At 47.7% G+C, this 23,139-nt stretch overlaps 1 protein-coding gene across 3 annotated transcripts in view; it reads right to left on the reverse strand.

Moving 5' to 3' along the window:
* LOC310880876 (gamma-aminobutyric acid receptor subunit beta-4) overlaps positions 1-23,139 on the reverse strand; it is a 74,683-nt gene that overhangs the window by 43,136 nt on the left and 8,408 nt on the right. For 2 of the 3 annotated variants that reach the window (XM_083797331.1, XM_083797330.1), the window contains exon 3: positions 4,791-4,858. In XM_083797331.1, the coding sequence (XP_083653457.1) occupies positions 4,791-4,858 (68 nt within the window). Of the gene's footprint in view, positions 1-4,790; positions 4,859-13,545; positions 14,623-23,139 lie in introns of those variants that run through there. The other variant, XM_083797332.1, reaches the window with a different exon arrangement.

Here is a 23,139-nt window from a genome sequence, read left to right on the forward strand (position 1 = left end):
CTAGTGCTATAACAAACTGAAACAATGTTATTGCAGATGTAGGAGAGCATCTTGGGATGAATAAATTATAGGAGCCACAAAGAAATCACGACAACTAAGGCTGCGTGCTCCAAGCTGTTTATGGCGTGCAGAAACACAGGGGGGAGCAGGTTTAGGACTGCACAGATCATAGGGCAGGAAAATTGAAGCGTTATGAAGGGTAACCATCTCTTATTTTAAATGCATAAAAAACTTCTGGTTGTTTTCTTTATTGAAATAGTTCATTAATGCTTGAAGGGAGTCTGAGCAGGCTGGTACTGGAAAAATATGTCCGCAAGGATTAGAGAGACAAGGCTGCAGCTGGAAGCACCAGCCTCTACACCCATCGCAGTCTACCCTGAGCAGGCCAGTCTTCAGCTGTCCATTTTTCAATGGGCATACAGGGGAAGGCTTCCAGCTCCTTCTGAAGCAGTTGGGACTAGATACCATCTGAGCTGGAGCCAGCAAAGCAGGTTGTTTGAACCAGAGCACCAAGCAGATAGTGAGTTCAGACAGCATAAAGGCCTGGACATAGCTGTGTACCACTATATACCAACAAGCATCCGTAAATAGCTGCACGTTGTTGCACACTTACAACATCTCAACCACCTGTAGCAAAATGACATTTGCCAGATAATTTACCCAGCCTACTTCTTTAGAGGAGAACTGGGAGATACCATCCTTCCATTCTTAGCCTATCATCTGGGCTACAGAACATCACTGTGACGATATTTCTCCTTTCAGTCTGCCTTTAAATCCTCAGCTTGCAAATTTGTACAGGATCTGAAGAGTCTCCAGCTAGGCCTTTCATCTTCGTGGAGCAGCACTTCCCAGAGAGTCTGCCAGTCAAACGTGCCCTCCCCAATACCTGTTCGGCCTGGCCCCTGGCATTCTTTCCCAGGCATTTCAACTGATGTCACTGATCTTGGCTCAGCAAATAATCCTGCTAATCACTGACAAGAACAGAGGCTGCAGCTCAGCATTGCTTAGCAGGGCTAAGAGGGGTACACAGCAATAAAACATTAGTTGAGCAAGTGAGCTTGGAAATATGGCTGACCACACAGGCAGCAGCTGCAGCAAACAAGGTGCCTTTTTTGTTAAATAAAAGCAGTGTCTTTGGTTCCTCATCATTGGAAGATCATTACAGTGCACCTAGGAACCTCCTTTAACCCGGCACAACTCCATCTGCACAATACCATGGCATGGCACCTGGGCATGGCCCTCAAGGCACTGGAGAAGCATTGCCTTTGTAACAGCAAGGCACCAGAAGACACTGAGCTCATACAGGCAATTGCAATGCATTCCGTGTATCAGTGTCTGGGAACCTCCAGTATAAAGACATAGCTGCGTTGCCTTAGCAGAGAGCCCTGTAGCCTCCGGGACTGAAATGTCACCACATCATTTCGGCAGTACAGTTCCCATGGGAGTGAAGGCAAAGAGGGCTGCTTAGATCTCGGATGGAGCTGTATTCCTCCACAGCACCACGTCCAGCTGGACTCCCATGGAAAACAACTTTTTGAATCATGCAGTGGCAAGTCCCTGGCAGTACTTGTTCCCCACCATCACGCAGCCGGTAGGTGCCAGGAAGCCCAGCGATGGGAGAGGTGGGGGCTCTCCTCAGCCTGCCCAGCCCCAGGGCCATTGTTCCAGAAAGGATGTCTGAGGATTAATTAATTATCCTACAAGGGGCAGTAAGTAATAACACTCCTTGTGGAACAATAGAAGCTATTTGGTTGCCGTGACAACCCAGCTCCACTTGTGTGCCTTTAATTTATTCATTGCACACTCCCTTCTCCAATCACACACAATGCCAAAAAATGTCTTGTTTTTCTTGCCCATAACCATGTCCAGAGCAGGGGTAAGACAGCCCTTTCCCCGGGGCATCTGTCACACAAAAGAACAATGCACATAAATCTCTTCAGCCTGGAAACTTGCATCACACAAGAACTCTTCTGCTCCCTGTTTGTTCTTTAAGATGATTCTGATTTTTTTAACCCCTTTTGAAGATGCCTCACCATGATGCCCATAGATCTTGATCTTGAGTAACCTCCCAAACATACACAGGACAGATGGCTGGGAGATTGTGCTTGTCAACTTGTACAGAATGCCAGGAGGGATGAGAAAAGCATAGAAGCGAGGTGCCTTAGCAGCATCAACAGGAGCATGGCATAAACTCCCATAGTACCTAGTGCCCAGCCTGAGTATAATATCATGACTACCAAAACACTGTGTCCATCAATAGTGCTGCCTGAATTCTGTAAGACCCAGAGCAACACGTGGGTGAAGGTCCATGTTGGGAAACATTCTCCTCTGCATCCCACAGTGATGTGGATTTCTCCCCAGCCCCAAACGTCCTTTTGCCCCAGGAATTTGGGGTAGAGGAAAACAAGGTGTTCACCAGAAAGGGGAGAACATTGCTTTCATAAGGAAAGGGTTGAAAGCATTGCTAAGAAAATGGCTACTAGCCTGGGGCGTAACCTGCCTGACATTAACAGGTGCATGGCAAATAGCTTGGGAAGCCATTATTAGCCCCCCCACATCACTTGGAGCTTCATTCTGAACCTGCCTCTGCAGCACCTAGCTCTCTTCTCAGGTCTGTAGTGGAAGATCAGGGCAATTATAGCAGATAAATAGTCAAATCCCTCACTCCCTCCAGCGATGTCTCTGCAAGCTAGGGTCTTAGACTATGCTCCCAGACCCCAAATTGTTCATCCTGGCTCTAACAAGGCGGGTGACAGCTCGTTCACCACGTAGGAAAATTCAGATCCAATTTGAGACTGGGGGAGGAGGTGACTTAGAGATGAGCTTTGTCCTGACAGGCAAGATAGATGGAATTGGGTTAGGCCATCTGTCTCTTCTAAGTTGAGCCTAACCTCAAGCACAGCTACCCAATGCAATGGGGCCACAGGTCCATACCTGAACTTCTATACAGATGTACTGCCTAGTGTCACTGTTAACACTGAAGTGTAACGTGCATACAGATGATGGTAAAGGTTGGGTGAATGGAGAGAGTCTGCAATTTGCTGTATATTCCATAGCTTAGAATAAGAAGAAACAGCAAATGTTTGGTAGTGGTTTAACCCATAGGTCAGCACTGCTCATCTTAATTTTCCCAGTAAGGCCCAGACCTTTGTTTGATCCCCACTTTCCAAGCCTCATCTGTATAAGAAAATGCAAAAGAAACTGTTCTTTATGAAAACCTGAAGACTTGTGGTTATCCCTTCAGCTTGAGTTGTATCAACAGATACATTCAGAAGGTTCAAGCAGCTTTGGAAAACAAATTGACAAGTCAGATGATTGTCTTGTCTCCCCGTCTCCCTCAATGTGACAGCAAAATAGCTGGTGGGACAGAGAAACAGGTCAGGAGAGTACAGAACTGGATAAATAGGACAGGAGCATTGGGAGACCAAGGTTTTAATTGACTTGATGAGCAAGAGCTCTAAACTGGCCTAGGATTCTCCTACTGGGTCTGGAACTGAGGAACGGGACAGCTGCTCCCAATGGTCCCTGTCAGCCTTCCTCTCTTACCCAGCCGCCTGGAAAGCGAAGGGAAGAAAAGCCTTTGGGCAGGAGAGAAGAAGGCATGGCTAGGTGACAGATCAGTGCAATGCATGTCCTCTGCTGGGTGCTGACGGCTTCTGAGAGATAGCATAAGCCCAGATGTGGATCCCATCCATAACCAAAATCCTTAGCAACGGCTGGGGGTAAAAATCTGTGATCTGAGCAGAGAACATTTTTCTTCAGTGGTATGAAAAGCTCCAGCCTATCAATGACACCCCAAACAAGCAGATCACCATTAGATTCCTTCCTTTCCAGTACACATCTGGAAAATGCCAGCTTACCACCAGCAAGCATACAAAGCCACTGCCTGTTTTTCAACTTGGCAATCACAGGCTGACTGTAAAACCATCACTGCATTTGTGTCACAGGAAAAATATAAGAACCTACTTTAAGAAATAAGCACTAATATTTTGGAGAGATCTGTGCAACTAGCACAGAAAGGTAAGGGATGAGAATCTGCTCTGCATATGATGCAACTAGCTCCAGAGAGGCCAGCTGAGATCCTCCGTCCCTAACACCAGACAGATGACACCAGAGATGCTCCTGTGAGCTAGTGGAGACCCTAACGCTAATAGAACTTACTTCAACTTTGGAAGCAAAGTACAGTCTCTCAGTCACATTACAAATACTGCCAGCAAAGGTAGGAGCGTACCAGAGAGGTCGATCAAGCCAACCTTGTCTAGCAAAGCTAGAATTTCATTTTTTTTTCCTTTGAGCCTGGAGCTGGGCTGTGGTGCCAATTGACAGGCAGTCCAGTGACAAAGGCCAATCAGTGGGCAGAAAGAGGAAGGCTCAGACTGAAACCAGTATGCCCAGAAAAAATTGGAAAACTCATTTAGTACAACCCAATGATGTTTAACTTCTCACCACAATGTATATGGAGAAATCATGCTTGAATTCCTTATGCTTTAGTGAGGAAGAACTGTCTTAAATCAGAGCTCCCATCATCCCTCAGAATCCTGTGTCCAAATCAGAAGAAAAAACACTTATTCAGTACCAGACAAGTGCCACTCTTCCTCCAAAAACTTCCCAGCTGCAGGGAAGACCTGCAGAAGGAGCTTAAGGAACCAGCGGTGACTATTCTTTTTAAGAAGGGTAGCCTAAGATCTCAGATGACTCCAAGGAACCATTGTCTTGGGTGTGCATCTCAACCAGAAAAAGGAAGAATAGTTTATTAGACTTTTTTTTTTTTTAATCCCTCCCAAACTCACCATGTTGACTTCAGAGATCTGGTCAATGCTGGAGATATGGATGCTCATTCCCACTGTGACAGGGTTACCTGAAACACAAATGGACTGGATTAGAACCATATTCAAGCTCTCCTCTCGTATGCTATTACAGCATTGACTAGAAATGCTGCGATATGATTTGAAGCAGCCTCACATTCCCCAAGTCTCAAGAATTTCAATGTCACATGTGCTCAAATGATGAGAGAGGAATAGATTTCTCTAACTCCCAGCTTTATAGACTCACCCCTAGGGGTAGTGCAGACTAAGCTTGATTCTTTAATTCCTGGAAGTTAATTACCCCCTAGTTACATAATTATCTCTGGTTATTCCAAATAATGCCTTCAGAGACATCAGAAAGCTCCCAGAGGACTTGCATAAGGTGTTGCTGATTGACCATACAAAGAACACAGCAATCAAGCCCATGTAACACGTGGGCAGGAAAGATACTCCAAATCACTCCTCCATCACCCTGCCAGCTCTGCAGCACACCGTTTGAAAAGCCCAAGTGAGTTTTAATACCCAAGATACCAGACAAGTACAGGAACCAGACCCATGAAGTGAGAAAGCAGCATTTGCACGGTGGATTTTCAGAGCAGAGCTAGGATTAGAGAACAAATTCCCCATTTCACCGTTGGTATCAGGACATCCTACCCCACATCCTGTTGCCCACAGCCACTGGGCTCTGATAGATATCTGTACACAACTTTTCTGGGAAATGCAGATATTTCCTTACCCAGTGACCAAGCTACTCTCACACTGCAGTAAACGCCACTGACTGCAGCATGCAAGATGAGCTTGTGAAGAGATACCACCCGAGGGCAGTCACAGCCAGACCTATTGCCCTCTTGTCCAAGTGCAGCAAGAGCTGAGTTACCACTTCCCACAGACCTGTAGACTCGGGGCAGAAGACCATTTCAGCCAAAACTTCCAGATGTGTGAGCCTCCTAGCTGGATTGACTTATACCCAGCTCAACCTCAGCCCCTTAACAAGCAGTTCTCACAGCCAGGCAACAGGACAGCCCCTTCAGTGGGATTTAAGTTGTGTAAAACTATTTGCAGAGATACACAGCGACTACTAAAAAAAAAATCAGCAAAAGACCTCCTGCAGCTTGAGATGGCGTTTCTGAACGCCACCCATCTCCAGTTATCCCCACAGCTCCAAAGCCAAAACACAAACAATCCCACCACAACCAAAGTCCCTCTTCCCACACGTGCCAGGGGGAAAATGATTCCTTGCGATGCAGTAGTTGAGGGGGAATGGCAAACAGCAATGCCACTCAAGTTATTAACTCTTCCATGGACTCATTAGTAGATCTAAGTGCTGAAATATTTACAGATAATCATGAAATGGCTTAGAAAGTAATTAGGAGATTGGGGGAGAGGGGAGAACCACACAACTGGAAATGAAGTGATTTTTTAATTACGTGTTACCAGAAGTAGGGAAGTAGTGTCATTAGGGCTGCCTTGTGATTGGGTGCACTGTTAACCGAGACCCTCTGCTGCAAATTAAGCAGCATTATCCTTTAATAGAATATGAACAACACTGAAAACATCAGAATCAACAACTGTAATTAGGCCCTGCTATGCAAATCCCCTTAAAGAGGCAGTGCTCTTCTCCAGCACTTCTGGCTCATTGTCAGTGGTGCCAGAGAGGGGTGCTCAGGAGACTTTGCAGAGCCTTCAAAAATCCCCATACAGGGCGGGTTCTTGGCCATCTATTTGCTGTATTCCTCTGCTCATCTGTGACAAAGGAACCAGGTGGGAAAGTAACCACAAGTCTCTTCAGGAGAGCCGATCATCTTCCATCCTCCCTTGTGCCAGAAGCTGACAGTGGCACCAGTAAAGCTCTTCAGGAAGTCTCACTTCTGGTAGTTTGTCTTCTTTTCTGAAGCCAGGGCCTTGTTGTGATGGAAGCCATTGCAGGAGGAAGAAGTTACCACCACCCTGAGGACCTTAGAGACTAATTGGCTACAGGAGAAAAGAAGGGCAAAGTCAGGGCTGCCACAGAGCCCTTCTGCCATGCAACGTTTCCTCCAAGAGCTGCCCTACCGCCTGCTTTATTTCCAGTTTGTCAACACTGGTCATTGTGGTACTGTGGTTAGGTGTCCCTTCCTCAGTGCAAAAAATTAGTGTCTCTTCCCCCTGCTGTGCAAGAGACCCACTGAAACTACTGGACTGGGTGGCAATAACAGGGGCGCACTGACAGTGGTGATATACAAATATTTGTCAAATTCAGAGTCCATCCAATCTAATCTATCTGTCTAGACATTTGTGCTGTGTTCATCACCATGGTATCTGAGCGCCTGAGGTCATGCAGTGACTCAGTGTCAGAGCCGTGGATAAGATCCAGACCTCCCAGCTCCAAGACAAGTGCTGGAGCAGAGATCGACCACACAGCTCCCCATCAGTCCGGGCTCACCTGCCCCCTGCTCCCCCCCACACTCAGCAATATACTCAATGGCCTCTCTGGGCACTGCCAACACCTCTGCGCCCCATCTATCACAGCAAGTGGGAGGCTCTACCGCCTGCTTGCGGCCCTCAGATGTGGATCTGTCAACCCACAGGCACAAGCATGAGATTGTCATTCAGCACTCTAGAGATGAAGGTGTGCAAAAGTCTGGCCTTTACTGGATTTACTCTTAGCTTGATTGCAGGGAAGCCATTTCACCTTCTCCATCCCTGTTGTGAAGATGGACTTGCAGTCTGTCTCCTCAGAAGAGGGATGCACGCGCATGTACGTACACAGCCAGCAGAAACAAGCTTGCCCTACCTCTTTCCGCAGACCATAGAAAAACTAGATCAATTGGTGTCCAACATTCAGGCTGTAAGTAGTACACAAAATAAACAAAGGACATCAATTCTGCCAATGTTAATAGCTTCAGGCAAGAGGGATACAAAAAGTAGGGTATTTAAAAGACAGGATAACGTCATCTGTGAATTTGTCCAAAAAGGCAGAGCTCTGCATTTGTGGATCTGAAAAGATGCAAAAGAAATCCTGATATTAAAGATACATGTCTTTATCTGTGCCTTACCAATGCACACAAACTAGACCTTTTGCCCTCTTAAAGAAAATGTTTACGTGTAGAAAAGTTTTGTAGGCAAGTTCACAAGTGAGGGAATGTGAGAAATTCTGCCACTTCCACCAGTGAACAGCACCATCACACATCTTCGCTTCTCATCACCACTGGAAAAGTCACCAACATTTTGTCCTCAAAACAGTTTGACGTCTGAAAAATGTACTCAGGGGAAGTTGGAAGGGAAGCAGACAAAGGAGTTATAATAAAATCAGCCCTTTTTCTGCAAGTGATACTTGTCACATACAAAAACAGCCAAGGTAGAGAACAAGTTGTGCTAATCTGCAATATTTTTTCCAGCAACTACTTATTACTTTCACATTTTATTTTGTAATGCGTTAAAGCCCCAGAACCTAGAGTTGCCACAGAAGCCATCCTTGTAGCACAACTGCAGAGGAATGGTCATGTTTCCAAGGCTGGGTCTGCCTGTACTACAGCCAGAGGTGATGGCAACCTGGATCAAGACGTCTCTTGCAGATCTCAGCTCGGTAGTTCAGCTGCAGGAAGAAGCAAATACTACAGCACAAAATTCTGTGTAATAGGTCTCCAGACACTCAATGCTTAATGCAGACCAGTTGTGCAAGTAAAGTCCATGCTGCCCTCTCTACACTCCCAACCCAGAAAGTTAAACTAGAGTGAGCTTGGGTTTCTCTGCCATCAGATTTCCAACTGCAACACACACACAGACAACAAGGCTCAAAAACAGTGGGCAGATAACCAGAACTTACATTATATTATCACCTACTAAAGCCACTCATTTTTATGAACTACAGCCAATGCTTTGAGGAGCCTGGCTCATGCGTTTCTGAGCACGTGAACTTGGCAATGCTGGCACAGCAAAAGCTTGCAGTTGCTAAGGGACAGGCATCAGCCTAAAGCCTACTCTTTAGCCCAAAATGCAGGAACAAAGGGCTGACAAGGATTTGGGGAGGTCACATAGACCATAACCTTCATGGGAGCAGACTAAAGACTTAAGACCACCAATACCAGAAATTCCCTAGCTCTCCTGGACAATCTCCTCCTGCATTCCACTGCACTCAAAGCTTTTCTTGAATATCCAAACTAAACCTTCTCTGCAGTGCAACTGTAGTTGATTTTTGTCTCATCATTCCCCCAATGATAGTGAGAGAATAAATCAATCATCCTTCTTTGACAATAGCTTTTATGTACAGAGAAACCATGGCATCCTTCTCCCTCCCCCACTAATACTGTCTTTCCTAGATTAAATGCACCTGAGTTCCTCAAACTCTCCTCAGAGGTCATGTTTTCTAAAGCTATAACAATTAGTGCTGTTCTCCACTGGCCTTTTGCCAATTTGTCTACATCTCTATTTTAAAGCATGGTAGCCAGAAACCAGACACTGAAGCAAAGATGACACATCACCAGCAGAGAAATAAAAAACCTCCAACGTATGTTCTCCTAAAACCACTTTGGCATATTCATGCCCAGAAACCTCTCCAAATCCACTACACCCATTCTGAGACCTACTTACTTTGTGCAGGAGGTTAGAGATGTCAATGGGGCAGCCCCACTCTCACCATTTGAGTGCAACACATGCAGAAAGGAGGAGTGCAGCACTGTCTTTTGGCTAAGAGTGGAGCTCATTCAACACAGCTCTATGCATGAGCCCCAGTGTTCCCTGCTTGGAGCCTACCCATGGCATTGCTGCTCTCCAAGATCCCTGCAACACCGTCAAAACTGCCTTAAAGTCTTCCGGTGAATAAACAAAACCAGTCAGAGAAGATGAATTTTAACCCACTAAACCTGCACTTAGAGCAAGGCTGTGCCTCACCCTACAATGGAGCACAATGCCCATGCGTGTTCCTCTTCCTCAGCTCTCCAAAAACCAGAGGAGAGCTGTGGCACTAGAGCCCAGAAACAGCAAGTCCCAGGCAAGGTTGCCCTGCATTGGCTAGTAGAAATGTTTCTGCAAAAACAGGGCAGAACAGGCAGACATGGAGAGGGCAAGGTTTCCTGGTACATATCAGCTACGGGACTGCAGTGTCTTACTTATATTTTCACTGATTCCCCTCCCCTTCCCCTAGTCACCATCCCCATCCACCCCCCATTAAGATATTCTGAGGCTTGCCAAAGGCAAGACCAGCACACAGACTAATTTCACTCCCAGGACTTTTTCATTCAGTGTTATTCCTGCTTTCCTGCAGGAGGCAGAACTGTTCAGTGCCTACTTGCTCTTTCTGCAGAAAAAGGTTGGCCCGAGCCACTACCCCTGCTTTGTTCACAGCACTGAACCTCAGGGCAGCCTGGCTTTGTTTACAACTTAAAACCACGGCCCACGTCACTGCTACGTGCAGCAAAGAGTTGGTTATACAAGGGCTGACAGACGCAGTTAGGAGGCAAGGACTGCCAGGTATCAGAGGTGCACGACAGGCCATGTTCCACTTGCCAGCAGAGGGGCTGCTGCAGGGATGCAGCCATACAACCTCCTAAGAAATCCCACTGCCCCAAAACATATGCTCTCAGATAGCTTTCAGCTCACAGACTAAATTATTCCTGGGCCATAGTTTCTTTCAAATCTTCACAGAAGATAACTCTGAGCCCAGCTTGCTGTCCGGACACTCCTTCACTGTGGAGGAGCCCACGCCTATCGCCCAGCACCATGGGAATGAAAGTGCTCCTGTTTTTTCACAACAGAAGAACACTGTAAGAGGAGTTTGCAAATTGCTATCTGCATAATGGCTGTGCTCATAGATCTCAAGAAAGACCAAGGCTCTGCTACAGCACTTAATAGGAGAATTTCTAAAAGATGCCTTCCCAGCAGGCAACACAAGTCAAATCATGAAGTTTCCAATAATAACTTCTCCACTCTTTTCCTTTTAGCTTAGGTACAGCATTAAGCACAAGCTCAGTAAGCATTAACACTGCTGGATGAGCAAGAAGAGTTGACCACGTATCATGAGAGCACAAATGTTTTGGGAGCAGCTTTCATCCAGCATCTCTGATTTGTGGTGACATCTGGAAGTGCCAAGTTCAGCAGGGTCTCTTAAGCACCTACGTAAACTTTTCCAGCATAATCTAGGTTTAAATACCCATTAAACACCCTCCACACCTTTTTCTTCCTCTATTTTATTCTTATTTCTATGACTCACTGCTGACCTCTTCGCCTACCCGCAGCCGATGGCTGTGCAGTACGCTTGCCAGCCTCAGCACAACAGCCAGAGCTGTCACACATCCATCGGAGCTCCCCCACTACCCCTACCAAGTCACTCCACGACATCTGCTGGATTTACAAGAGCAAACGGGGATTTTAGCCACTGTTGTACATTACCAGAGATGGTCTCCTGGCAAATCAACTACTACTACACTGCCTTCAGGTCCATGGGGGAACATGGGGGCTGAGGGACCTCTTGCTGCTAAGGAATCTCCTTACTTCGTGTGAAGAAAGTGTGTTTTTGAGCTAAAAGACAGGGCCCTGATCTCCAGAATACATAGGTCTGGCCATGCCTGCTGCTTCCCCACGGATTCACTCTTCAGCAGGGGCAGAGGGATATCCACCACCACTGATTCATGGAGATTGCAGCTGGTCTCCAGGTAGGTCTGGCAGAAAACAGCTTCTTCTTCCTGACAGTTTTGCTGCCTTTTGCCATGCTTCCTTAGGGACACAGCTTGGCACATTTTAAGCCACTGAGCCTCTAACACTGAACAAGATTGTGCCTAACCTTGCCAGGCGTGCCATCCATCCACATCAGGCCAGACACAGGGTAACCCTGTGTGAGGAGGCTAATGAGGATTTCCAGCCTGCACCAGTCTGCTCTGCGGGCAGCCTGGTTTTTCACCTCACCCGGTCAGATGACTGAACTTGCACTGCTCATTGAACAAGAGGGAATACTAGGGACTTCCCAAGAGAAATGGGAAGGTAGAACAAGCTCTCACCGAGACAGTGACATCAAGGATGGCACACAAGTTTGATGGAACAGCTAAGGGATAATCAAGCTACATATTTTTCTGAGTCATACTATCTCCTGGCCCTTGCAACTCATGAGCCAGGAGGGCTAGACTAGAATATTTCTTGAGCAGATCTTCAGAACATCCAAACACTGAAGAAATCAAGGGCTTTGGTAAGAAACAGGCTTATCTCTAAGCAAGCCATCAAGCTGACTCTTCATCAGAGCCAAGAGATGCAGCACATGCAGAGCAGGCAGAACTGACCACTCAAGTACTATCCCGTGATGCCCTCTGCAAACATAGGGCTAACATTGATAATAACAGCCACAGTTTCACCATGATGTCAAGTGAAGCTGTCCCTGTAGATGTGAGTAAAGAAGATTTTCTGAAGCAAGCTGTACCTGTTTGGGAACCAGCGCTGAGGGATCCTTCTGGAGGAACAATGCTCTCCCAATGCAGATGTAACGCTCGTTCTGCAACTGTTCCAGGGAAAGCAGAGAGCTAAGGAGCACAATCTGCAAGGCACAGTAGATTACCTAATCTATCTCATGGGTATTTTTAATGGATTAGTAGGTATTAGAGTGGGATATTGCAAATATCCCATGGAAATTTGGAAGTGAGAGACAACAATCAACTGGCTGCAAAAACAGTGTAAAGGTTGTCCCAGAGGTATTGAAGGATTACAGAGGAAGCTAAATCAAGGTTGATTTTAAAAAATTGCTGGTAGACAGCTAACCAAGCTGAATAAAAACAAGATCTTAATGTATAAGCTTAAAAATGGAACAAGAAAGTAGACACCAACCCTTACAACATCTGTACTACTGGTGGGCTCAGTTCAGCAAAGCACTTGTACACGCACAGGGCTTTCAGTATGAAGAAAAATCCCTGACTTCCCAGAGTTCTTGGTAGAACAGACTGTAGGTCAGTATTCAGGAGACAGACTTTAAAAGCTATTTCACCCTCAGTGATGAAGATAGCCTTCCAAAGCCTTCTGTAGGCTTATCTTTTGCCTGGGTGATACACATTTGTTAAGGTTACAGCAAATTGAGGGGAAAAGAAACTGGATATTTGTTCTCATTTACAGACATACACAGCTCTATCACCTTACCTAGTCTGATAGTTATTAGCCTGGCATCAGCAGTCGGTCCTGAGCAATCGACTCTTAAAGAACAACCTTACCAAAGCCGCCAATTTCCAAATACCACCAATTTCCATGCCCTGATACAGGCAACACCCAGCCCAGACTGCAGCAAGTTTACTTTGCAGGGCTGCCACCACCATTGGTTTCTTTGTTAGAACAGGGTTGTTGCAGAAGGTAGATCCACGTCCAGCCATCAGGAGATGAGCGCAACACCCTGGTGCACCATGTTGCTAGAGCAAGGATCAGTCACCCACCCTTCCCTTCTGGGGACATTCCTCCATATGTCCTCCAGGGCACACACACACACAGACCTGCTCCCTAGCTTTTCAGTCTACAGAGCAAATATTTTGTTTGGATAGTTTTGCTTTTATACCCTTTCCTGCAGAGCTGGGTCTGGGAAAAACAGAGGCACCAAGTGCCCCAGGTTCCTTCAGCTCTCAATCCCCACCAAAACTGGTAGCAGGAGTACAACAGGGCTTCCCAAGCAAGCACACGTTGTAGACCAACAGCAGATCAACCCAAGTCAGGCATTTTTCCTCCAGCAGCAACGTAAACCATCAGACCCACGCTGACTAGCCACCCCCACAGTTCTCCACCTGAGAAGGCTCCCTCCTACCTTCACCAGGATCCTGGCAGGCATCTCCCCTGCAAGTCCCACCAGTGCAGCAGCAGGGCACAGCTCTGCCCGCCCAGGGAATCTATGAAGAACTCAGGAGGAACCCATCCCTTCTGCTTTTACTCAGGCCCTCAGTGCTCAGGTTTTTCACATCTCCTCATTGCCACTTGTGTTCCCAGAGCCACCTGACCCCAGCTCAGGCAGGCTGGGAAGCCTTTTACACCCTGCTGCTGCCATTTCCTAGCCCACTGCCAGTTACTTGACTTTGTAGAACATGCAGACAGGGGCAGAACTGTAGAAAGAATTGCACACAGGCATTAAATATTTTAGACCCCACAAGAGCGTGCATCCTCTGGGTTCAAGCCCAATACTGGGATGCCTACAGCTGCCCAGCAGGTGAGAATTCCAAAAAATAAAAAAAAAAATAAAAAAAAATGGAAAAATCACAGAAGTAGCCACTGTTACCCTCCTGCCCCAAGCCAAGCACCCCCCATGCCCAAAGGTGGTACTATATGTGGGGCAGCCCACCCCACATCGGCCTATTGGGTGAGGCTTCCTGATGGCACAAAGGTGAGACCATTTTGCTCTTCTTCCTCCATACCAGCTGATAACTGGTGAAACCTATCCCACGTTGCCCACCAGTCTGCCTCCCATCTCATCTGAGGGCTCAGGGCACAGATGTGTCCTGACCCACCTCTTCAGCACTGGGTTTTCCTGGCATGTAACTCATAAATGTCTGCTACGTGGAGGAGGCTCTCTTTTGTGATACCCTGGAAATATCATCCCCCAAACAACTGCAGACCAAGGCTGTACTTGAGTATGTGACCTCTCTGGGAAAACACTTTCATACGTTACCAAATCCTGAGCCATCTAATCCCCTTAGCTGAAAATGAGCCGAACCAAATTAATTTAAATGGGTTAACACAAGCTTCTCTGTTCATATCCAATCCATTACTCTGTCTTGGAAGTATTTGTAAGAACAACAACAATATATCTAGACTTATCATTTTTATCAAAGTGACAACAAGAAGGTGTTTTCCTTCTTCCCCTGTTTCAGTTTTTAATGAGTTAGTCACATGTCCTCATCACTGCTTGTGGACATGTCTATAAAGGATACCACTATCTCTAATTCCTGGGTTGAATCCAGTTGAAAGAATCACAATGGCCAGGTCAGGACACATCAAACTTGTGCAAATAGTGAAATCAGGGCTGGGACATCCCAGGGCAGTTGTGGCCAGCCCTGCTGTGGCCACCCTGCCATACCTGCCACGAGGTGATTTCCTGCTGTTGCTGGACATGGTCCTTCATCCCCCAACAAAGCACAAAGTTGATGGCTGGGGTCCCCATGGGAGAGATGGCCATTCCTTTATTGTTACCTCTGTCAAGTCCTTAGTGGATATATAGCTTTTTTCAGCGTCCACCTTGCCCTTCCCAATTGGCACTGCTATTAGGGCTTTTGCTTGATGCTGCCTTCGGATGCCTCCCACCAGCACCTCTCTGTATCACACACCTGCTCCTTCCCGTACCCCTACCTTCCCAAGCATGTGGCCCAGCTCAGCAGAAGAGCTTTGGGGTCACATAGTGCCCAAGGCTTATGATCAGTGACAGTCAGGACAATTTACAGTGCAAGTATTGCCAGTGAAAAAAGCAGTGAGTCAGGTCTGAAAATATCATGACATTCACATTAAAATCATGAGCCTGAGTTAGAAATCATGAGAAGCAAAGCACACACAAACAAGCCTCCCCCTTTCCAAATGTTATATATGGGATTATACGTTTTCATCTCCCAGGTTCTTAATTTCTTGGATGTGTTTTGTTCAGGTTCTGCTTTTTCTCCAGTGTCAAGACAGAAAAAATCTCACTAAATTCAGTGATGACTGAAAATTGCAGGACCATTGTAGGAAGAAGAATTCAAATTTGTACGTTGGTCACTTCTGAAAGACTGACCCTCAGGCTCGTGTTTCCAGCAAAAATGCCCTGGAAATTCAGCAGGACTAGTTCCCAGGCCACCTTTTACCCCAGCACCTTTTGTTAAAAGATACAACTAACTGAAATTTGTTCACCAAAATAATTGCTTTCACTCAGGATGCATGGATGAGCGAATCTTGCAGAGCTTTTACATATATATTCATCTCCAGCAATTCATCAACATAATAATCACGCATTATTAACTTGAGTACTCATCAATTTTTTTTCTCTAGCTTCAAATACTAGCAAGGAGCTAGTGTGCAATAGAGAAGAAAAACATGTAGAGGAACTTGTGATGAATGTTCTATTTTTGCTATGAAAGGAGAATAAGAAGAGAAAATCAGATCATAGTCTACCCTCTCCCTCTCTTCCAAAAATTTCCTGCCAAGCTGAGACCCTTCCCCAGAGGCCGGCAGGCTGGGCTCTCCTGCAGACCTGCCACGCAGCCTTTCTGCCCAGCAGAGCTTCCTCTCCCCATTTGGAGGAGGTTTTCTTCCTTACCTAACACCGTGCCACCAGTGAGATCCCACGCGTAAATGACCTGGGTGGCCTCCGGTCGTGGAGTGAAGCCTCTGATGTTACACCCAGAGCTTTAGGAACTGTAATGGAGAGTCTCCTGTGTGCGTTCCTTGCTGAACTGCTCAGACCCACAGTGCCTCCCCGGAAACTGGCCTTTCGCAAAACACAACTTCCCCCAATCTGAAGGAGTCTTCTACTGCGGTCTCACTAATGCAAAGCTGCCCAAAGAAAGCCCTGCAGCAAGAAATGGGCGCTTGTACCCGTTCCCTAGAGGGATTTCACAGGCTACTGCAGTCAAAGGCAAGGTCATGGTTTGGTGACCAAGCAGTGGACCAGAGCACTGACAGCCCTCAGGTGTGTTCTTGTGAATAAATAGCAATAGCAGGAAGCAGAACCTCCCAATTCTATTCCTTGCTCTGCCACGGGTTTTTCTGTATCATTCCCAACAGGCTGCCAGCTCCTGGTGTCCACTAGATGTAAAATGGAGCTAGCAGAAGTCCATCAGCCCACAGGTTGCGTGGAGGATCTGTTAGTCAATATTTGTACAGCACAGAAGCCTCGCCGCTGTCGCACAGAGCCCATAATACTACCTGAGAACAAATTATATTCATGCATAATCAAAATCACATCCAGCTCAGCCCCGATTCGAGAATCCTTTTTGGCTGGTGATGATGTCCAGAGCAGAGAGAGCACAGCTTGATTTCCAGAGCCCGGGCTGAGCTGGCAGAGCTGGCAGGTAGAAATATCTTGTTTTGACTGGTAAACTGAGCAAATTTGACATGGAAACCACTGAGGGAGAATAAATATGGAACAACAAGATGTAATTTTTACAGAGGCTCTTTTCCAACCATAACGGTACTCCGAGCCATCCCAGACTTGAACTGAGAGGTCCTGAGGTCTAGGGAGGGAAATTCAAGCCCTGGTAGGTTTGGCTGAGGCTCACCCCTGTCACAAGCACAGACGTCTGTAAGTGCACAATTACTTAACAGCACTATTCCTGCAGGAGTACAAAGGGCGGAAGAGACAGAAAGGAACAGAAAGGGAAGGGAGGGAAGATCAGAGAAGAAAAAGAGTTTTTAGCTCTGACACAGAACCAAGAATAAATGCCCAAATCAGAAGAATAGCCTATAGGAATTGCATGATCAGTGTTCTCCAAACCAGGCTGAAATTCATACCCTGCTCAAAGCAAACAGCAGTGCTCCTACAGCCTGGGAGGAAGGGCTGGCTGAGCAGAGCTTTGTTGCTTTCCATTTAATGGGAACAGGATCAATCACTGGATCAACAGAATACCTGTTTATCTGACAGATCTATTCATGCTATAGGGCTGCACCATCCAGCGTTTCTCCCTCTCTCACGTATATGATGTGAGTTCCTTTAATGGGCTTTATGCCATCATTAAGCACTTCATTTGTCTTGCCCGTGTTTCTAGTGATGTTTTAACAAGTGCATGATATTTCACATGAAATATCAAGATATAAATAGACACTTAACAAACCCCACCAAGGGCTATCTGCAAGAATGAATCTTGGAGTCTTCCACACCAAATGCTGTCACTATGGCTGAAGAACCGTGTTACATCAGTTCAGCCTGACACTTTAATAGCCTCCTGCCTTTTTTTTTTCTTTGAACCAGACATAGGTGAGAAAACTGACATGCACACATAGTCTGTGCTTCATGTAAGAGTAAAGCTACAGCTTATCCCTGGTCTTTTACATTTCATGCTCTATGGGTTAAAAATATTTTTCTGCCTAGCTGGGATATTGGGAGTCTTAGGAAATGAACAATGCAGATATGTAAAGCTGCTCTGATGAACAGCTCTAGGGCTGTGGGAATATATTTTGAGTAATCAAAAAGACTTGTACTAATGGGTTTTGCACTCTTTTCACATTTTGCTTGCAGTGACAGTCCCTAGAAGGCAAGTTTACTGGCAGAATAGACTCAGAAATGTTTGAATGTTCTTTAGATATTAATCAAGGAGAAAGATGTGCCCAGGTGAGATGGCAAACATCCTCCAGTCTGGCTATAAATAACAGCCTGCTTTTGATCAGTTAATTAATTAAGAATTATTGGATTTTTTCTGCTAATCAATAACTTGAATACATTTTATTTCAGTAATAAAAAAATCTAAGACTAAGCAAAGAGGCAAAATTCACGGAATAAATGCTTTGCAAAAACAATGTTGACATCTTTCTTTTAGGGAGAGAGATCTCAGAGCCCTACACCAGCCACAGTGCACTGCCGAGGATCAGCTCCAGCAGCACTGAAAGTGGCTGTGTCAGGGGTGGGAAGGTAGGGAAAGGGGGAAAAGGAAGGAGGAAGGCAACTGAATGCAATAATCCTATGTGGGATTCGTCATAGACAAGAGAATCAACAGCTCCTGTTGCTGTGAAAACACAGTGGCTTTATGGATGACAGCAGGGCTCCATGTCCTTCACTGGTTACCAAACCCAGAAAACACCACTTGGTGCTACCGAGCACTGATCTAGGGCAGGCATACAGATTGCTCAGACACCCAAATCCAATTTTACTCTGTGCTGAGAGCTGGGGGAACCCACCTTCACTGCTCTCTTTGTCATACCACCCAGAGCTTCCCGTCTCCGAAGGAAGAAAATAAGGATCTTGTAGGGCCACAGAAGGACACATAAATATGCTCAACATGCAACAAGAGGTCTGCAAGCTCTGTCACACTGGAGGAAGGGACTGCTCTAATATTCTAAAGTATTACTGTACCCCCCCAAAAAAAAACCAAAGGGGATGAAACTTAGGTAGAACGATGCCCGCTGCTGAATGGATCTTATGGAGGCAGTTTTTAATTAAACAATCCACAGGATCCTTGTTCATTCCTCTTCCTCGTTCAATAGAGGATGGATTTACTCTGAGGATGACGCAGGATTATATACCAGAGGACAGCGTTGTCAGTGGGGTCCCTGCCTGATTTGCTGAAGAACCTGCTAGCCATGCAGCGAGTGAGGGGGAGGCCTCCAGGAAAGGCAAGGAGCTGTTTGTGTAGCTGGGTCCTGTTCTCCAAGACTGGGTGGGTCCCAGAGGGGAAGTGTAAACACATTCACGCCTGCTCAGTCCTAGGCTTTGCACCAGACTTGCAGATCACTCCACTTTTTTGTTGGCTCAACCTGTCCTAATCATCTTCTGTGACCACCTCAGCTAGTCCCCACCGTCATGCTCCCAGCCTGGGCTGGTTTTAAACGAGGGGAACATGAAGGAGCAGCTCCATGTATAAAAGGCATCTCTTGGGTCCTCTGGAGAGGTGTGCAGGAGGAAGATGTTGCTGGATCTCATCTCCGGATGCACCCTCACAAGGGGACCAAACACAGAGGCAGGCAGCAACCTCAGTTCTGGCTTTTCTAAAGTCCTGAGACTTTACAGCCTCAAAGTCCTTATCACAGTATGTATTTCCTATAAAAAGAGCAAAGTGAAAAAAATAGAAACCCCATCATGTGGCAATGTGTTAACATCCACATATGTCCCAAGAAGGACTGGATCCTTTCATTTCCTGCCACTTCAGCTAATGAAGTAAGACACAACAGCAGGAGGTTGTCATCTTCCTTCTGGATTAGCCCTAGAGAGGATGTGACCCATGGTCTGGAGCCAGAAGTCATGTAAATGGGGGAGGCAGTGGGGGCTGCGCAGCTGTAGCCAGTTTCACTGACCAAGAGCACCCTTTGCTTAGCACCCTTTGCTTAGGAAGGCGAGTGGGGCTACTGGTGGCCCTCATGGCTTAGCCACCTTTGCTTTGGCCCTGGGTGGCACAGGGGTTTGCTGACGTCTCCAGACAGCTCCTGCTTCTCCTTCCTCAGTTTATGCCTTTTTCCCTTCTGATTTAATTCACCACTCTGCTTTCAGACACAGAGCTGGGTACAGGGAAGGAAGGGGGATATTTCCTGCTGTAGCCAGGCTTTTGTGATGGGGTGGAGGTGGTGGGGCCGAGATGCTGGTGCCAGCTGTGTTGGTGGTGGTGCTGGGCACCTGGCTGTGCATGCACCGGGCCAGCCCTGCTGGGGGGGCTGCCAGCTTCACCCCCCAACATTTTGAAGGAGGAAAAAAAACCCAGCATGTATGTGCCTTGGCTTGTTCTCAGAAACGTCTGAATCATTTTGCCTAAAATTTCCCCCTTCCCCTCGGAAAAGTCAAAGCAAGCTAGCTATATGGAAAAAAAAAAAAAAAAGCAAAAAACAAAACAAAGCAAAACAACAACAAAAAAAACCCCACAAGCTCAGTGGCCAAGCTGTATACGCAGTGGAAAACAGGGACCTTTTCAGGGAGCCTTAGCGATAAGAGCCAGCAACGCTGCCAGCCTTGACTACGTAAGACACCGAATACCCTTCCCGTACAGCACCAGTAAGACCAGTTGTTTCCCAGGCACGCAGGGCTGGTGGGCCAGGGCTCGGGCCCCCGCCGCCTGCTGCCGCAGTTGTGCCAGCCAACACAGCCGCTCTGCTGCCAGCCCCGCTGGTTTCCGAGCCCTGAACCACCGACGGTGCTTCACTGCAACACTTTATGCATCAGCAATCATTTATTTTTACAATTCTGGGCTTCAAGGGATATCGTTACGCAGAGTGGCTAAGGATTTCACCGCCAAGTCCGCTGAACTTGGGGCTGGGACCACGAGAGGGTGCAGGAGTGCTGGAGCAGAGGGGGGTGAGAGCAGTAGGAGCGAACCAGGGAGGGCAAGGTATTGCAGCTAAGGAGGGGTTCGTGTCTCAGAGGAGAGTGGTGATACTGGGCCAGAGTGGTGGAAGCTGGAAAGCCAGGTCCCTGCTGCAGAGCAGGCGAGGAGCAGAGCACAGGTTCATTTTGATCCCAGACCCCCCACCAAGCTCTAATTCTCCTTAGGGGAGTTTGAATAAAAACTGGAGGCTGCTGGACCCACAGACATGGAAACACAGGAATTACTGTGTAATCCTGAAGGTTTCCCCATCATTCCCTTTTTTACCACACATTTTCAGGCACTGTGCACGTCACCCACCTATACTTTCTAGGTGGGCTGGGGGCAGGGAGAAGAGAATATTCTCCCCTTACTTTTTTTGGCTAAGGAGATCAGTAAAAGATGCTGGGAAGCCATGCAGGGGCCCCTTTCCATCAGCTCCTGGGAAAGACGCAGAGACAAGATCTGCTTGAAACTCTTGCAAAGTTTTGGGCTGGAGATGGTGCACCAACAGAGAGCAGCTGAGTCACTGAGCTCAAGCGGGATCCTCCTGCCATTCCTTCATTGCCTTCTCTACCCTGGGGCAAGACAGTCTTCATTTACTTTCTCTTTTTATTTTTTTTCTTTTTTTTTTCTTTTCTTTTTTATTTTTTCCCCTCCTATGGAACCAACGCTTCTGGAAGTGAGTGCTTAAGAGCATTTACAAGAACCAGGGTGCTGCTCTGAAAGCTCCCTCTCCCTCTCTCCCCCACCCGTAGCTCTGCAATGCTTCCCAGACCTGATCTGCAGCATCTGCTGCTCATCCAGCCCTAAATCGTGAGCACCCTGCTTGCTGCACCGTGGCCTGGCTTGCAACCTACCCACTGCAAGGTGGCAATGCCCTCTGTGCCGCCCATCCCTCGGGCCAGCCGGATCCCACCCGCCTGCCCTTTGGTGTCCCGGTGAGGCAGGCTCCCCGGCTCCACAGCTCATCCTGCCAAAAAACCTCGCTCCCCACCACTGCCACATTCTTGCAGTACCAGGGCAGAGATTTCTCTCTTCAGCAGGCTGGGATGGTTGGCTGGGTCTTTCTCCTACCCTGCAGATCCCTCCTGTGCACTGGGTATCCCAGTGCCCCGCCGCAGTCCTGCCCAGCCCCTGAAAACTGGGTGCTGTGGTCACTGTATGTCTCACCCTGCCGGTGTCCTACATCTCCCCGGCCTGGTGTGATCCTCTGGGATCTGGGGGACAGTGACTGGGAGGTAAGAGGGGACTGTCCAGGGCTCCGCGGGCCGGAAGGATTTATCACCTGTGCCCCAAAGACTCAAGTACCTGCTGGTCCCACAGCATCCACTTCAACAGCACCCCCTCCACTCCACTTCTCCTGGCTTGGGATTCCCTTGGGCTGCCCCTGCTGATGCAGGGGGGGCTTTCTGGAGGAGGTGCTCCCAGATTTTTCCGTCACCGCTACACGGCTCCAACTTCCCCCCTTTCTCCTTTGTTTCCCCCTGTTCAGCTCAGCTCCCAGGCCCCCGAGAGCCGACCCGCTCAGTGCCCTGATGGGTTTCCAGGGGGTGGGGGAGAGGGGAGGCGAGCGAGTGGCTGACGCTTCTCAGCCACTCAGCTCGGCCCAGAGCTAACGAGGCATCTCAAAATTAAAAAGTGAACTGCAATCCCCAGCAGGCCTGTCCTCCTTTTGGCATTAGTCGGAGTTCTCTTTCTCTCTCTCAAAAAAAAAAAAAAGAAAAAAAAAAAGAGGACTGGGGAACTGTGAGTTGCATTTGGAGCTGTTGAAGCACCGCATCCCGGGGGCAGTGGGGGTGCAGGGATGAGGAGGGCCCTTGGATGGAGGCAGCAGGACAAGAAGGTGCTGTTGGAAATCCTTTCTTCCCCAGGGAGAGGCGGGGAGCAGCATTCCTTGCTTTGAGGCCAGTGGGCTGATTTCTGCACCTGTCTGCCTCAGATCTGTCACTGCAGGTGGACCAGGGTCAAATCCTGGCCGTGGAGAAGGCAATGGACCCAGGGTGTGAGAGTGAAAGAGGAGAGCGTGTTCCTTGGTGCCAGCAGGGGAGAGGAGCCGCTTTGCTCCTGCTGCCCACTCCTGCAGGCAGCTGCCTGTCCAGCCAGAGACCTCAGTCACTGGGCCCAGCCCTGAGACAGCCCCATGCTGCTTCTCCAGGGCACATGGCTCCAAGCAGGACCTGCCACCCCTCCAGGATGTTGTCTCAGCCGTTTACAGCTGATCCTAACTGGTCTTTCCAGGATGGGGTCCCAAATGGGTGGTGAAGTGATCACCTTCCCAAGCGGAGATGGCTTACACCCATCCTGCCCAGCAGCCAGGGCATGGGGCAGTGTCCTGGAGAACAGCCTAGTCTCCTGGGACCAGAAGCCACAAGGGGATGGATGAGTCCTGGTGTGATCCCTCTGGATTGACCCTGGCAACGGATTTGGCCCCAAATCTCAGG

The sequence above is a fragment of the Anser anser genome (genome assembly GCF_964211835.1).
Source record: "Anser anser genome assembly, chromosome: 13".
In the NCBI taxonomy this organism is placed as follows: Eukaryota; Metazoa; Chordata; class Aves; order Anseriformes; family Anatidae; genus Anser; species Anser anser.